Below are 15,772 nucleotides of genomic sequence, written 5' to 3' on the forward strand. Positions count from 1 at the left end.
TATTATCATATTATCATATTATCATATTATCATATTATCATATTATCATATTATCATATTATCATATTATCATATTATCATATTATCATATTATCATATTATCATATTATCATATTATCATATTATCATATTATCATATTATCATATTATCATATTATCATATTATCATATTATCATATTATCATATTATCAATCATATTATCATAATATCATAATATAATATCATTATATCATTATATTACATTACATTACATTACATTATATTATATTATATTATATTAATATATATATTATATTAAATATATATTACATTATATTACATTACATTACATTATAATATATTATTACATTATATTATATTATATATATTATTTATATTATATTATTTATATTTATTGTTTATATTTATTATATAATATTAGTATAACAAGGGCTCTAGAAGGCGATGGAGATGACAGTCTTCCTAGATATTACAGGCAGCCCTCGGTTTACGGCCACAACTGAGCCCAAAATGTCTGTCACTAAGCGAGACATTTGTTGAGTGAGCTTAGCTCCGTTTTACGACCTTTCTTGCCCCGGTTGTTAAGTGAATCCCTGCAGTTGTTAAGCGTGGGACACATTTCCCCGATCAAAACGAGGGTGAAACCTTCGGTGTTTCACAGGTGGGGAAGCACTACCTGAAGCTGGCCGAAGAGCAGGATGAGGAGCTGAACAGCTGCAGCGCAGTGGAGTGGTTGATCCCAGCGGCCAAACAGGGGCAGAAGGAAGCCCTCCAGATCCTGCGAACCTGCTTGGCGGAAGGAAAAGGTAGGACCCCGCTTTAACGCACATGGGAGGCCCCCGACTTACAACAGTTAGCTGTTAGGCCTGCAGCCCTCTTTTCTTTCGGATCTTTAGCTTACTACGGTTTCTATTATTATTATACGGTTTCCCACAATAGAAAATAATTCTATTATTTTCTATTGTGGGAAAATGGGAGGGGGGAATTGTACGGAGCTAGATGCGATGTAGCCAAAACAAAATTCCTTTCTAGAAAGCCAAGGTCATCCTTTGTCTCTGCACCTCTGCACCTGACCGGATCTGGATGGGTGGAAGCTGCCAGCGTGGCAGTGGGAGATTGGATCACGGGATGGACTTGTGGGTGTGGAGGAAAGATCTTGAACTTTCAACTGGGTGGGGGGAAACTGGGAAGCTTTCAGATTCGGGTTTCCCCAGATGTGCCAACATGGCTCTCTTCATAAATTGGAACTTTGAGCAATAGTTTGCCTCAGACTCTGATTGACTTTTGGATGCTATTTCCGTCAGAGACCAACTCTCCACTCCGTAAAGCAGGATAGAAACCTCTGTAACGTGGGTCTTGCAACTGGGGGAGTCAAATCTAACCTGTTGTGGCCCACCAATGACCAGTGGAGCTTGCAGTAGATTTGGACAGTGAGGAGGTTGGGGAGGAACATGGGCCAGTCCTGGAGTCCGGCAGTTATCAGCTGCCTTCAGAGTCAGACATCAGTGAGGCAGAAGAACAGGTGGAGCCTGTTTCCCAGTGTGCGCATACACAGAATTGCCAGACGAAGGGAACAGCTAAGGAACAAGGGTCGACTTGGGAGTAAGGCCACAGGTGGACGGTGAATGGCCCCTCCCAGAGGAAATAAAAGAGGAGCGAAAGGGGAGTGGAGTTTGCAGGAGACCATTACTTCATTCCTGCATTCTTGCCAAGTATTGCGGCGTCTGAAAGATACCGGCCTGGCTACTCTCCAAGCCCGATAAAGGTCGGTAATTGTGAACTCTCTTGAAACACTGTGGGCCGGGATTTTGCTGGAGAGGAATTCACTGTCAATTAAGTTGAAGTTGAAGTTTGTTTTATTTATATGCCGCCCTATTCCGGGAGGGACTCAGGGCGGCGAACAACTCAGAGGGGGAAAGGGGACACAAAGTACAATACAAGTAATTAAAACAACCAAGAATCACACAGCCACACAAGTCGAGGGGGGAAGGGAACTCATCATCCCCAGGCCTGCCGGCACAGCCAGGTTTTGACGGCTTTTCGGAAGGCCTGGAGAGAGAGGTGAGGGTCCGAATCTCTGCGGGGAGCTCGTTCCAAAGGGCCGGAGCCGCCACAGAGAAGGCCCTCCCCCGGGTAGTAGCCAGATGGCATTGGCTGGTAGACAGAACCCGGAGGAGGCCTGCTCTGTGTGATCTAATGGGTCTGTGGGAGGTAATTGGCAGCAGGCGGTCTCTCAAGTACCCAGGTCCAATACCATGAAGGGCTTTATAAGTGACGACTAGCACCTTGAAGCGTATCCGGAGACCAATCGGTAACCAGTGGAGCTGGCGGAGGATAGGTGTAACGTGGGTGTACCGAGGTGCACCCACAATCGCTCGTAAAAGGGGTTTATTGGGATGAGGACTCGGCTTCGTGCTGCTGGGGAAGCCTAGATCAGAACATAACCTTTGCAATTTCCCCCTACCCCTTCTTCTTGAGGCATCACTTCAGAAAACGTGCAGGAGGTGAAGCAATTGTTATCCGAGACGAATTTGGAAAGAGCGGTGAGAAAAGCAGCTTTGGTCATCTACTGGAAATTAAACCCGAAGAAGAAAAAGGAATTGGCTGTTTCAGAACTATTAGAAAATGTTGGAGAAGTGGACAGTGAGGGTCTGTATCATATATTTGCACGTTAAAGTTGTGTGGCTGAACCAGAGTGGCTTGGGATGGCGAGACGGGTGGTTCATAAATTTAATAAATGACTTATAACTATTCCTCGGCTTAACAATAGTTTTTAGGGACCCTTCAAAGTTGCAACGGGGCTGAAACAAGTGACCTAAGGGCCATTTTTTCACGATCACGAAGTAATTGTATCGTATCCTTGTTAAAGGTAATGATGTTTTAATAGCTGGCCAGCTGCTGTAAGGCTGTCAACTGAGATGATGCAATGAGAATGAGTCAGCAGGGTTACTGCCACTTTAAGAGGCTGTCTATATAAGAGAGGCCCTGTGAGGGAAGTTTCTCCCTCTGGCTGACGAATTCTGGGGTCCATCTGAAAAATGGCAGACATGGAATGTCAGTCCTCCAGGTCCAGGGGTGGGATCCTGCATCTTTCAATGAAGATTGTTCTGAGCATGTGCAGAACAGAAAATAAAGATGACGACACCCAGGATAGAACGTGTCCGTCCGAGTTGCTACCTATTTCGCCGAACTGGTTCGAACCTGTAGGAACCCACCTACTGCATTTTTCGGAGTATAAGACGCACCTTTTTCCCTTAAAAAAGAGGCTGAAAATCTGGGTGCGTCTTATATACTGAATACAGTACATTTTTTTTGCCTCCCGAAGCCCTGCCCCCTTCATCAAAATGGCCGTGCAGAGCCTGTAGGAGGCTTTCAGAGAGCTCCTGGGGGCTGGGGAGGGCAGAAATGAGCAAAAAATTGGATTTTTTTCCTCACCCCCACCCCCAGGAGCACCCTATAAGCCTCCTAAAGGCTATTCGTGCCCTTTTTTTGAAAAAAATAAATAAATAAAACCCAGGCCCGTTATCATGAAAAGCGGGTCGTTTTGGGGAGGTTTGCAGAGTGCAAAAACTTTTTTTTTTAAATTTGCCTCTTCAAAACCTTGGTGCATCTTATACTCCGAAAAATGCGGTATGTCCAGGTTATAATTGTATCAATTGGGCCTGCAAATGAGTGGGGTTCCTGGTCATGGGGAAAGGCACAGGAGACTTTCTATGTGTGTGTGTGTGTGGCTTTCCAGGAGTGCTGTTCGTTTGTTTTAACTCTTTCGTGTCCGGCTTCCTGTTATAACGCTCACACCTACCTGTGTTTCCAAGAACAGGCCAGGGAGATCAGCCCCCGGGACCACTTCCAAAGCCCGTCCAGAAGCAGCGAAGGATGCTTGAGAGATTGGTCAGCAGCGAAGGTAGGGAGCAGAGGTGTATTCAGCCGGTTCGGACTGGTTTGCCTGAACCAATAGCAAAAATCCCGGGTGGGTGGGCCACACACCTGCCCCGGACTCTGTGCCGTCCTATTTCGGCACACTTTTGAGGCCGGGAACGTGTGCAGAAAGCACACACGTGAGCAAAGCACATGCACGGAAGGCCGGGCGCATGCGTGGAAAGGGTGCACGCGGTGAACCGGTGGTAACAAAATGTGAAAAGCACCACCGGTAGGTTTGGACCCTCTCGTTTTCTGCCTTACACTCAGGAGGAGCCATATAGATATTTTTCTCTCGAATGCTTTTCAGCTAAGAACTATATGGCCTTGGATGACTTCGTTGAAATAACCAAGAAGTACGCCAAGGGTATCATCCCGTCAAGTATGATCCCTCAGGATGATGACGACGACGAGCTGACAGGAAAGAGCCCCGAGGAGCTCCCCTTCCAACAAAAGGTGAACGGCTGGAGGGCTCCGATGCCAAAGGTGTCCCCCCTCTGCCCTTTTGCTCAGCGCAGGTGGAGGGCACACAGAGGACCCCCGAAAGGGTTTCCAGGGAGCAGCCCACAAAGGAGGGAGAGCATGTCAAGCATGGGCCGGGACTCCTTCATTGGGGAGTCTCCCGAAGGACCCGTTTCAGGTCCTAGGCGGTGGGGGCACTGGGACCACCCAGCCTCAGGTGCAGAGCCAAAGGTGGGTCTTATTGAGACCCCGTTTTGAACGCTGCGCGCGATCACCGACCCGGTTGTTTAACCGATTGCATCCCACTCAGCTGGCTGAGGAATTCTGGGAGTTGAAGTCCACAAGTCTTAAAGTTCCCAAGGTTGGAGACCCCTGCAGTGGCGTAAAGAGGTGCATTTGGGCCTCTCTGTCCCCTTGGAAGATATCTTTGCAGTCACTCCCAACACGTTAATTTGTCTGAAGAGACAAAACAGGGCCTTGACAGGTGTTGTTTCAGAACTTGTTTCCCAGCTTAGCCAGCCCACCAGTCTCGTCCAAAAGGGCCTTTCGGGGTCCGTTTGCTCCTCTCTGCTGTTTGGGATGACCTGTGTATTATCTTCTCTTTCTAGATCATCAAGTATCCCCTCCATGCCATCATGGAAATCAAGGAGCACCTGATCGAGGCGGCCTCCAAAGCTGGCATGCACTGGTTGTCCACCATCGTCCCGACCCACCAGATCAACGCCCTGGTCTTCTTCTTCGTCCTCAGCAACCTGACCATCGACTTCTTCGCCTTCTTCATCCCCCTGGTGATTTTCTACCTCTCCTTCGTTTCCATGGTGATTTGCACCCTGAAAGTCTTCCAGGACAGCAAAGCGTGGGAGAACTTCCGAACCCTCACGGACCTCCTGCTTCGTTTCGAGCCCGATCTGGATGTCGACGAGGCGGAGGGGAACTTTGGCTGGAATCACCTGGAGCCCTATTTCCACTTCCTGCTCTCGGTCCTCTTCGTCCTCTTCTCCTTCCCGATAGCCAGCAAGGAATGGATGCCTTGCTCCGAGCTGGCCACCGTTTCCGTTTTCTTCATGGTGACGAGTTACATGAGTTTGTGCACCAGCGCCGAACCCTACACGCGAAGGGCCCTGCTGACCGAGGTGACTGCGGGGGCCCTCTGCCTGCTGCAAGGGGCCCCCGACCACTGGGGTTACGTGAAGCTCCTGGGTAAAACATTTTACACCCTCCCTCTTGGCAGCGTCCTGGTACTGAACCTCAGCCTCCCCTGCTTCTTGTTCCTGTACTTGTTTTACCTCTTCTATCGCATGGCACGACTGAAGAAATTCAAGGGCATCTATTGCTACTTGATTCCTTACTTGGTCTGCTTCATGTGGTGTGAGCTCTCCGTCGTGATTCTGCAGGAATCGACCAGCCTTGGTCTCCTTCGGGCTTCCGTGGGCTACTTCTTATTCCTCTTCGCCCTTCCCGTCTTAATGTTGGGCATCGCCCTGATGGGTCTTTTCCAATTCTTAAGGTGGCTAATAACGTTGGAACTGACCAAGATCGTGGTCACGCTCACCCTCTGTGCAGTTCCTCTGTTCTTCCACTTGTGCACGCGGGCCAGAGTCTCTGCAGTCGAAATGGTGACGTCCCTGACCAAGAGTTCAATCGTGAAGCTTATCCTGGTTTGGCTTTCAGCCATCGTCCTCTTCTGCTGGTTTTACGTCTATCGCTCGGAAGGGATGAAAGTGTACAATTCGACGTTGACGTGGAATCAGTACGGGTTTCTCTGCGGGCCCCGGGCTTGGAAAGAAACTAACATGGCGCGGACTCAAATTATATGCAGCCACCTGGAAGGCCATCGGGTCACCTGGACAGGGCGGTTCAAGTACGTCCGAGTCACCAGCATTGAGAACAGCGCCGAGTCCACCATAAATATGCTTCCCTATTTCCTTGGGGATTGGCTGAGGTGTTTGTACGGAGAAACGTACCCTGCGTGCGATCCCAGAAACGCCACCCTGGAAGTGGAGGAACTCTGCCGCTTGAAGTACTTGACCAAGCACCAGTGTCACATCAAGAGGTTCGACCGGTATAAATTCGAAATAACCGTGGGCATGCCCCTCGGTGGCGGGAATGGCAACCGGGCCCCCGAGGAGGACGATGTAACTAAGGACATCGTGTTGAAGGCCAGCAACGAGTTCAAGCAGGTGCTGCTGAACCTGAGACAAGGCAGCGTGGTCGAGTTCAGCACCATCCTGGAAGGCCGCCTGGGGAGCAAGTGGCCGGTCTTTGAGCTGAAGGCCCTCTCCTGCTTGAACTGCCTGTCGAAGCTCTCCCCGGCGGGCCGGCATGTGAAAGTGGAACACGACTGGCGGAATACCGTTCAGAAAGCGTTCAGATTTGCCTTCAATTTTTTGTTCTCCCCTTTCCTGTCCGTTGCCTATTGAGCTCTGGTTGTTAACACCAGCTCTTGGTTGTCGCAATCGGATTTAATCAGGGGCGAAATGCTACTGGTTCAGACCGGTTCGCCTGAATCGGTAGGTTCGCCCGAACCAGTATTTACAACAATCAGCTGGACGACGATCAGCTGTGATGCGCGATTTATCTTAGCTAGAATCGTCGGATTTCCTGCTTTCTAGCTAATCTAAATCGGGTGGCGCAGTGGATTCCCCCCCTCCTCAGCTGTTCTACTTACCTTTGCAGACTCAGAATGGCTTCAAAATATTCCTTTTTTAGTGCTGCGCGAGCGCACCTAAAGCAGCAGACTCACCGAACCAATAGCAGACTTTGGAGGATTACACCGCTAGATTTAATGGCATTTAGTGCGGTACGTCATGCAGCCTAATAATATCTCTGCCTTGCTCAATGATCTCTACATCTAGAAGGACGCCGAGCGGCGTATTGATTGAAAGCATAATAAGCAGGATTTTCTAAAGAACTAACTTAGCTAACCAAAGATGCTAAAAACACAAGTTTGCCTTCTATTTATTCTCAATAATCGACTGTATTCCGCAGGTGAAGGACTCAGCTGTAATACTGACAATGATGTCAAAACGAGGGTACGTGATGAATCCTCGGCACAAATGCTCCCATTTACGACTTGTGCCAGGCGCCACGAGACCAGGCTTAGGTGTGGGCGTGACCTTCCGTTCTCCCTTTGGTCCTAACTCCTTTGGTCCTAAATTCTCTGCCAATCATTAAATCCCGCGAAGAGAATTGAAGTAATTCAATGGTACGATGGGGTGATACTTTTTTTTTCCTGAGGAAAGGGGCCTTTGTTCTGTTCCCCTCACCTTTTTTTTCCCCCCTCCACAAAGAAATGGTTTAAGGCGATGAGCGCGATTGCTTAACTCTGGAAATGATGATGAACATCCGGATTTGAATCTGTCCTTCGGATCACAAGCATAAAATAATGATTTAAAAATATGGCACATTCTTCACTGTCTTTTTTTCGGTCCCTTCATATCAGTGGTGGGTTCCGGCCGGTACGTCCCAGTACAGGCGTACCGGTGGCTGCTGGGAGCAGCAGCCATGGTACCGCAACAGTGCTTTGGAGGGCCCGCCCGCCCGCCCTCATTCCTTACCTGCATTTGCACATCCATGCGCAGTGTACAGCACCTGCACGACGCTCCACCGAACAGCTGGAGCATCGCAGGGCAGTGGGTGCGCATGTGTGCACAGTGCCCGTGCCCGTGTGGACGCCTGGTGTCGTCGCAGCGTACCGGTTGCGACAGGATCCGGAACCCGAGATGGCACAGTGGTTAGAGTGCAGTACTGCAGGCTACTTCATCTGACTGCTAATCTGCAGTTCGGCAGTTCAAATCTCACCGGCTCAGGGTTGACTCAGCCTTCCATCCTTCCGAGGTGGGTGAAATGAGGACCCGGATTGTTGTTGGGGGCAATATGCTGACTCTGTAAACCGCTTAGAGAGGGCTGAAAGCCCTATGAAGCGGTATATAAGTCTAACTACTATTGCTAACCCACCACTGCTTTATATGCATATAGTACATTAATGTACCAGATTCCACACATCGTGCATGCCACAGCCACTGGAGATTTTGTAGCATGTCTCCCCTTTCTTTGGGGTTCTTCTGAGTCTCCTATCAGCCTGGTTTAAATAAAGAAAGAGCCAATTCATCATTATTCCTAATCTTTCCTAATCATTAGGGTTTCTCTGAGAAAAATTGGGGGGGGGGGGGGAGACAGCAAATCCAAGAAATTTGCAAAAGCCCACCAACATCCCAAGCCACCTCTCCGCTCTTTGAATTGAGGATACCAATTCTGACATGCATATGAATATTAGCAGCTTGGGTTGGTATTTAGGCTGTCCGTTTGAGCCCCAAGCTGCCAATTTGGCTGCAAACATTTCGTCGCCATTCGAGGAGACGTCGTCCGTGAATTCAAAACCTTTGCAGCCAAACCGTCCAGCTCGGAGCTCAAACCGACAGCCTAAATACCAATTATATTTTAAGAGTATAGTTTCCCTGTTTTAAGATGGTTCTCAAGGCCGTGCTGGCGTAGCAGGATGAAGCTGGGTGCCGTATATTTACCCCAGCATCACGTTGGGGTTATGACCTCCGATCACAAGGACGGTGTCGAACAACCTTCTTCTGGACTGAATGGCTTTCCAGCCACCTTGTGAATACCCAAGAGCAGGGGTGTCAAACTCGATTTCATCGAGGGCCGCACCAGGGTTGTGTTTCACCTTGGGAGGGCCAGAGTGGGCATGGCAGGGTGGGTGTGACCAGCTCGACGTCACGTGTTGGGCGTGCCAGTGATGGCCCGAGCGCTCTGCCAGAAAAAACAGGCTCCCGAGCTCCGTTTTCAGCTTGGACCGTCTCCTGCAATCCTCTGCCAGTGAAAGCGGAGCTCGGGAGGGCCCTCCATAACCCTCGCGAGCTCCGTTTTTGGCTGCGACAGCCTCCTGCAACCCACCCAATCTCCATTTTCGGATGCACCGCAGGCCGCTCCTTCGCGGTTTCCAGGGCCGTCCCGTGGGCCAGATCTAAGCACCCCGCGGTCCGGATCCAACCCCTGGGCCTTGAGTTTAAAACACCCCTGCCCAAGAGTCTTTCAGTAACCACAATAAAATGACGAGTAATGAAACAGACGCCAGCCACCTGGTCATATGGAGAATTTATTTTTGAGATGGCGGTTGCAATGAATTAAAATATAGAGTGGTCGCCAAAAGACTGGGTGGTGGGCCATGGAATAATTAATCCACTTACATCTTATTGCTACAGACATTTATTGGGAAGTAAGCACTGTCGATTTGCAGAGTGTTTACTTCCCAATAAAGGCCTTTCTCCCATCAAGCAAATAGCGGTAAGCGTCCAAACACGTCTCTCTCTCTCTCTCTCTCTCTCTTTCTCTCTCTCTCTCTCCAGTGGGACCTAATGCACTTCCATGTTCATTTTGTCTTGAAAGATATACAGATTGTTTGTGGCCGCAATAGCAATGATGTTCTCCGTGGGGTGCCAGGCGGTGTGCAAAATTTTTTGGGTGAAGTCCAGGCTGTCGGCGCTGATATCGTCTTTCCGCCGCTTGCCCCCGGCACAAACACGGCGAGGTTTCAGGATCGCCCGAGGCTTGCTGTTCTCGCGGGAGGCCTCCAACGTCACGTCGCGCTTCGTGTTTCGGTCGAACATTCGGAAAAAATTGTTGTAGGCCCCGGTCATGATGACGCTGTAGAGTAGAGGAAGAAGAGAGCAGGGAGATTAGTTCGCTGGCCAGGAAGGAGGGGAGGTTCCCTGTGCTGCAACCCTCGCCCCATGCTAGCGTGGCTTGTGCATAACACTTCAATGGGTGACGTCTGCAGGGAGAAAATGTAAGGCAGGACTGTCAAATTCAATGCGGAATTGCAGGCTGACTGCTGACTGCCAGCCGTTCGATCCTGAGGGGCTCAAGGTTGACTCGGCCTTCCCAGGTCGGTAAAATGAGGACCCAGGTTGTTGGGGGCCAGAGGCTGACTCTGTAAACCTCTTAAAGGGGGCTGTAAAGCACTGTGAAGCAGCATATAAATCTGCTATTGCAATTTTTCTTTCTTTCTTCCTTCCTTCCTTCCTTCCTTCCTTCCTTCTTCCTTCCTTTTCATTTCCTTTCTTCCTTCTTTTCCCCTCCCTCCCTCCAAGTGGTTTGATTGCAGTATTGTAGGCTAATTCTGCCAACTACCATAAGTTCAATCCTGACAGGCTCCAGGTTGTAAAACAAGGACCCAGATTGTTGGGGGCAATGTGCTGACTCTGTAAAACTCTTAAAGCACTGTGAAGAGGTATATAAATCTGCTCTTGCAATTTTCCTTCCTTCCTTTTCATTCCCTTCCTTCCTTCTTTCCCCCCTCCCTCCCTCCCAGTGGTTTGATTGCAGTATTGCAGGCTAATTGGAACGAGCTCCCCGCAGAGATTCGGACCCTCACCTCTCTCCAGGCCTTCCGAAAAGCCGTTAAAACCTGGCTGTGTCGGCAGGCCTGGGGTCGATGAGTTCCCTTCCCCTCTCAAATCGTGTGGCTGTTGGTTGTTTTTAAATGCCCTGTATTTTTGTAGTTTTTGTGTTTTTCCCTTTCCCCACCTTGGGTTTGTGCGCTGCCCTGAGTCCCGCAGGGAATAGGGCGGCATATAAATAAAATCAAACTCAAACTAATTCTGCCGAGTACCAGCAGTTCAATCCTGACAGGCTCAAGGTTGTAAAACAAGGACCCAGATTGTTGGGGGCAGGGTGCTGACTCTGTAAAACTCTTAAAGCACTGTGAAGCGGTATATAAATTTGCTCTTGCAATTTTCCTTCCTTCCTTCCTTCCTTCCTCCCTTCCTTTTCATTTCCTTCCTTCCTTTTCATTTCCTTCCTTCCTTCTTTCCCCCCTCCCTCCCTCCCAGTGGTTTGATTGCAGTATTGCAGGCTAATTCTGCCGAGTACCAGCAGTTCAATCCTGACAGGCTCCAGGTTGTAAAACAAGGCTCCCAGATGGTTGGGGGCAAGAGGCTGAGCCCGTCAACTGCTTAGACAGGTGCTGCCGATATCTTACCTGTCAGACCCATTCCATGCACATTCAAATTTGTCAAAAATGCAGTCGTTTTCGTAGAGCGAACACAACTTGCTTCTAAGGTAGTCATGAACCTGTTTGGTGGAGAAAAGAAGAGGGTCATTATGGAAAGTCAGACTATTTATCCGTAGTCCCTGCAGCCTTAACATCCCCGTCCAAATCCCATTGCGATATCTTCCCTATGGACAGGGGGGCAAATGTTTAGATGCAATTCTATTTCAGACGGTGTGGTTTTTCTAAAAAAGAAATTAGTATCATTCTTTATTTAAATCGATTGGTTGCCTAACTCCCGAAGAGAAGAAGTTTCTGTTCTAAGGATAAATCTTCATTTGATCCCTAAATCTGTGTTCATTGATATATAGAGATAGATAGATAGATAGATAGATAGATAGATAGATAGATAGATAGATAGATAGATAGATAGATAGATAGATAGATAGATGGATGATAGGAGATAGATGATAGATATATATATAGAGAGAGAGATAGATAGATAGATAGATAGATAGATAGATAGATAGATAGATAGATAGATAGATAGATAGATACAGATAGATACAGAGATATAGATAGATAGATAGATAGATAGATAGATAGATAGATAGATACATAGATACATAGATACATAGATACATAGATACATAGATACATAGATAGACAGACAGAGACAGATACAGACAGACAGACGATGATAGATAGATAGATAGATAGATAGATAGATAGATAGATAGATAGATAGATAGATAGATGATAGGAGATAGATGATAGATATATATATATAGCGAGAGATAGATAGATAGATAGATAGATAGATAGATAGATAGATAGATAGATAGATAGATAGATAGATAGATAGATAGATAGATAGATATATATAGAGAGAGAGATAGATAGATAGATAGATAGATAGATAGATAGATAAAGAAAGAGGGAGGGAGGGGAGGGAAAGGGAGAGGGAAAGGGAGAGAAGAGAGAGGGAGAGAGGAAGGAAAAGGGAGAGAGAAAGAGGAGAGAGGGAGAGAGGGAGGGAAAGAGGGAGGGGAGGGAAAGGGAGGGGGAAAGGGAGAGGAGAGAGGGAGAGAAAGGAAGGAAAAGGGAGAGAGGAAAGAGGAGAGGGAGAGGGAAAGGGAGAGGGAAGGAGAGAGGGAAAGAGGGGAGGGAAATGGAGAGGGAAAGAGAGAAGAGAGCGGGAGATGAAGGAAAAGGGAGAGAGGGAAAGAGAAGAGAGGAAGGAGGGAGGGAGGGCAAGAAAGGAAGGGAGAGGGAAAGAGGGAGGGGGAGAGGGAAAGGGAGAGAAGAGAGAGGAAGGAAAACGGAGAGAGGGAAAGAGGAGAGGGAGAGAGAGGGAAAGGGAGAGAGGAGAGAGGGAGAGAAAGAGGGAGGGGGAACTATTGGTCTTCTCTTGCTTCAGTCCAGTCAAAGGTTCATTGTCAACAATGGAGTAGGTGGGCTTCAGCGGGGGGGGGGGGAAAGCAGCCCCCATCCCAACCCCTCTGGGACACAACAATTCTTATGTCGCCAGATCTCTTTGGCCCAACGACACAGTAACCCATAGCCACTCCCATCACTCTCATGGCATGGCGCGTAAAAAGACACGGGGGGAGAATACCTGATATATTTCTATAGGCTTTGTTTCCATATTCAGATCCCAAACTTTGACAGTGAGGTAATCCCTCGCTAGCAGGTAGCGCCCGCTGTGGCTGAATTTCACATCTGACACCGAAGAAATGATTTCCGAGAAAAAGGAGCGGCTGCTGGGATCTTCTGGTTCTTCAAAAACTGGGGAAGGAATGAGAGGGAGGGAGGGAGGAGTGAGGGAGGGAGAAGAGAAGAGAAAGGGAGGGTGCGTGGGAGGAAGGGAGGAAAAAGAAAGGGAGGGAGGATGGAAGGGGAGGGGGGAAGGAAGGAAAGAGAGGGAGGAAGAAAGGAAGGAAAAAGAAAGGGAGGGAGGACAGAAGGGGAGGAAGGAAGGAAAGAAGGAAGGAGAGGGAGGTAGGAAAAAAGAGGGAGGATGGAAGGGGAGGAAGGAAGGAAAGAGAGGGAGGAAGAAAGGAAGGAAAAAGAAAAGGAGGGAGGACAGAAGGGGAGGAAGGAAGGAAAGAAGGAGAGGGAGGTAGGAAAAAGAAAGGGAGGGAGGATGGAAGGGGAGGGAGGAAGCAAGGAAAAAGAGGGAGGAAGAAAGGGAGGAAAAAGAAAGGGAGGGAGGACAGAAGGGGAGGGAGGAAAGAAGGAAAGAAGGAAGGAGAGGGAGGGAGGGAGGAAAAAGAAAGGGAGGGAGGGAGGAAGTGGAGGAAGGAAAGAAGGAAAGAGAGAGGGAGTAAGAAAAGGAGGAAAAAGAAAGGGAGGAAGGCAGGACGAAAGGGGAGGAAGAAAGGAAAGAAAGAGGGAGGGAGGAAAAAAGAGAGGGAGGGGAGGGAGGAAGGAAGTATGTCACATTTCTACACAGCTGCTTTTTCCACAACATTTAACATTTCTCATTTTGTAAAGTATTTTACATATTTCCACTTGAAATGCACATTAAAAGGACGCCTCTCCTCCAATTCACACTTGGTGGTGTGGAGTCCGTCTCTTGTCAAAAGTTCCTCCGCTCAAAAACGGGTCTCGTGATCAAACCGGACTAACCATTCCCATCATTCTACAGCAGGGGTGGGGTCAAACTTAATGTCATCACATTGTCATCCCGTGACGTATCGTGACTTTCCCCCTTCACTAAAACGGAGGTGGGCGTGGCCAGCAGGTGATGCATCCAAGGGGTGAAATGCTCTGAAGTCTGCTACCAGTTCGCTTCGCAGGCGCTAAGAAGCCTTTTCTGAGTCTGCAAAGGTAAGCGAACAGCGAGCGGGCGCAGGGGGGACAGCTGTGCCACGCAATTTAGATTTGCTAGAATCTAGCAGTGAAATGTTACCAGTTTGGGCCAGTTCGCCCAAACCGGTAGTAAAAAATGCTACCGGTTCAGGTGAAATGCTAGTCAGCTGTGCAACAATCAGCTGTGTAGCGCAATTTATATTCGCTAGGAATTTCACGGCACAGCTGATTGTTGTACAGCTGATCATCGGAACCTTTTAGTTCTGATGATCAGCTGTGCAACAATCAGCTGTGCCATATGATCATCTGAATTTCTTAAAATCTTTTTTAAAGCATTTTTAAAATCCTGGTTCGCCCAAACCTGTAGAAAAAAGAATGCTTTAAAAAGTTTTTTAAAAGTTCCAACGATCAGCTGTGCAACAATCAGCTGTGTCGCATGATCATCTGAATTTTTAAAAAACTTTTTAAAGCATTTTTTTAATACCGGTTCACCCAAACCTGTAGTAAAAAAAATGCTTTAAAAAGTTTTTTTAAAGTTCCAACGATCAGCTGTGTAACAATCACCTGTGCCACACAATTTCTAGTGAATATAAATCACGCGGCACAGCTGATTTGTTGCATAGCTGACTACTGGTTTGCCTGAACCGGTAGCATTTTTTTTATTACTGATTCGGCTGAAGCAGGCCGAACCAGTAGCATTTCACCGCTGAAGCATCTGGCCTGTGGGCCGTGAGTTTGATACCCCTGTTCTCTTGGCCACAAGAGAGGAAGTAAACATGGATCTTTGCTCAATATCTACCATTGCAAGCCTCCTTTTCCATTTAAAGACAGCTCAACCTGGTGAGACGTTTGTAATAATTGCAAATCTGGCCATCCCCCATCTTGCGGCTGAGACGGGAACGACTCAGCTACCCTCGTCCTTGTCGAGCCACAGGAAGAAAAAGTTAACCCAAGAACCCTTTGGATGTCCTCCCAACAAAAAGTCCTGCCATGCTCTTCCGCCCCACTGAAAGCTCAAGAAGGCAGCTCTGCAACCGGAAGCGGGTTCACATAATTGCACCACCAGTTCACCGCACACCAAAACTGTGAGTGTGTGCATGTCCGCGCGCGGCTTAGAAAACGTGGCTAAATAGGACGAAATAGCGCTGGGGCAGGTGGGCACTACCGGTTCGCCCGAACTGGTCCGAACCGGCTGAATACCACCACTGTCCGTAACCTACTCTTGAAATGCTTGTCGCAGAGCGCCGAGGCCCTCATGTCGCACAGCCGGAGGGAACCCTTGCTGCTGCTGTAGACGAAGAGGTTGCAGTGGTGGGGATGGAACTCCGAGGCTGTGATGACTTCAGTCAAGTCCTCCATGTTGTCGGGTTTGATGTCCACAATGTCTGCGTTGGGAAGGCCGGTTAAGGAAACTCATCGCCAGGCTCCGGCAACCAAGAATTTCTTGGGAACAGTCTCAAGCAGACGCTTCGCTGCTACGTGCCTATATTACAAGAATCTTGCCAGGCTGGAAGGCTGAGTCTTGACAACCCCAACAATCTGGGTCCTTGTTTGACTGACTTCAGAAGGATGGA

General features: G+C 48.4%; 2 protein-coding genes across 5 annotated transcripts in view; one reads left to right on the forward strand and one right to left on the reverse strand.

Annotated features, from left to right (window-relative positions):
* The window catches only part of WFS1 (wolframin ER transmembrane glycoprotein), a 60,095-nt gene extending 52,315 nt beyond the window's left edge, over positions 1–7,780 (forward strand). For 2 of the 3 annotated variants that reach the window (XM_087724856.1, XM_087724855.1), the window contains exons 3-7: positions 663–807; positions 2,480–2,650; positions 3,822–3,905; positions 4,230–4,375; positions 4,990–7,780. In XM_087724856.1, coding sequence (XP_087580982.1) covers positions 663–807; positions 2,480–2,650; positions 3,822–3,905; positions 4,230–4,375; positions 4,990–6,801 — 2,358 coding nt within the window. In that variant the 3' untranslated portion in view covers positions 6,802–7,780. Of the gene's footprint in view, positions 1–662; positions 808–2,479; positions 2,651–3,816; positions 3,906–4,229; positions 4,376–4,989 lie in introns of those variants that run through there. The other variant, XM_087724858.1, reaches the window with a different exon arrangement.
* Positions 7,781–9,665: 1,885 nt separating this feature from the next.
* Positions 9,666–15,772, reverse strand: part of PPP2R2C (protein phosphatase 2 regulatory subunit Bgamma) — a 28,491-nt gene continuing 22,384 nt past the window's right edge. For both annotated transcript variants that reach the window (XM_087724860.1, XM_087724861.1), the window contains 4 exons: positions 15,419–15,583; positions 13,003–13,172; positions 11,376–11,467; positions 9,666–10,039 (listed from right to left, as the gene is read on the reverse strand). In XM_087724860.1, the coding sequence (XP_087580986.1) occupies positions 9,748–10,039; positions 11,376–11,467; positions 13,003–13,172; positions 15,419–15,583 (719 nt within the window). In that variant the 3' untranslated portion in view covers positions 9,666–9,747. The remainder of the gene's footprint in view (positions 10,040–11,375; positions 11,468–13,002; positions 13,173–15,418; positions 15,584–15,772) is intronic.

This window comes from Thamnophis sirtalis, unplaced genomic scaffold, assembly GCF_051295495.1.
Source record: "Thamnophis sirtalis isolate CommonGarterSnake01/CBP01778 unplaced genomic scaffold, rThaSir2_p1.2 scaffold_10, whole genome shotgun sequence".
Taxonomy (NCBI): Eukaryota; Metazoa; Chordata; class Lepidosauria; order Squamata; family Natricidae; genus Thamnophis; species Thamnophis sirtalis.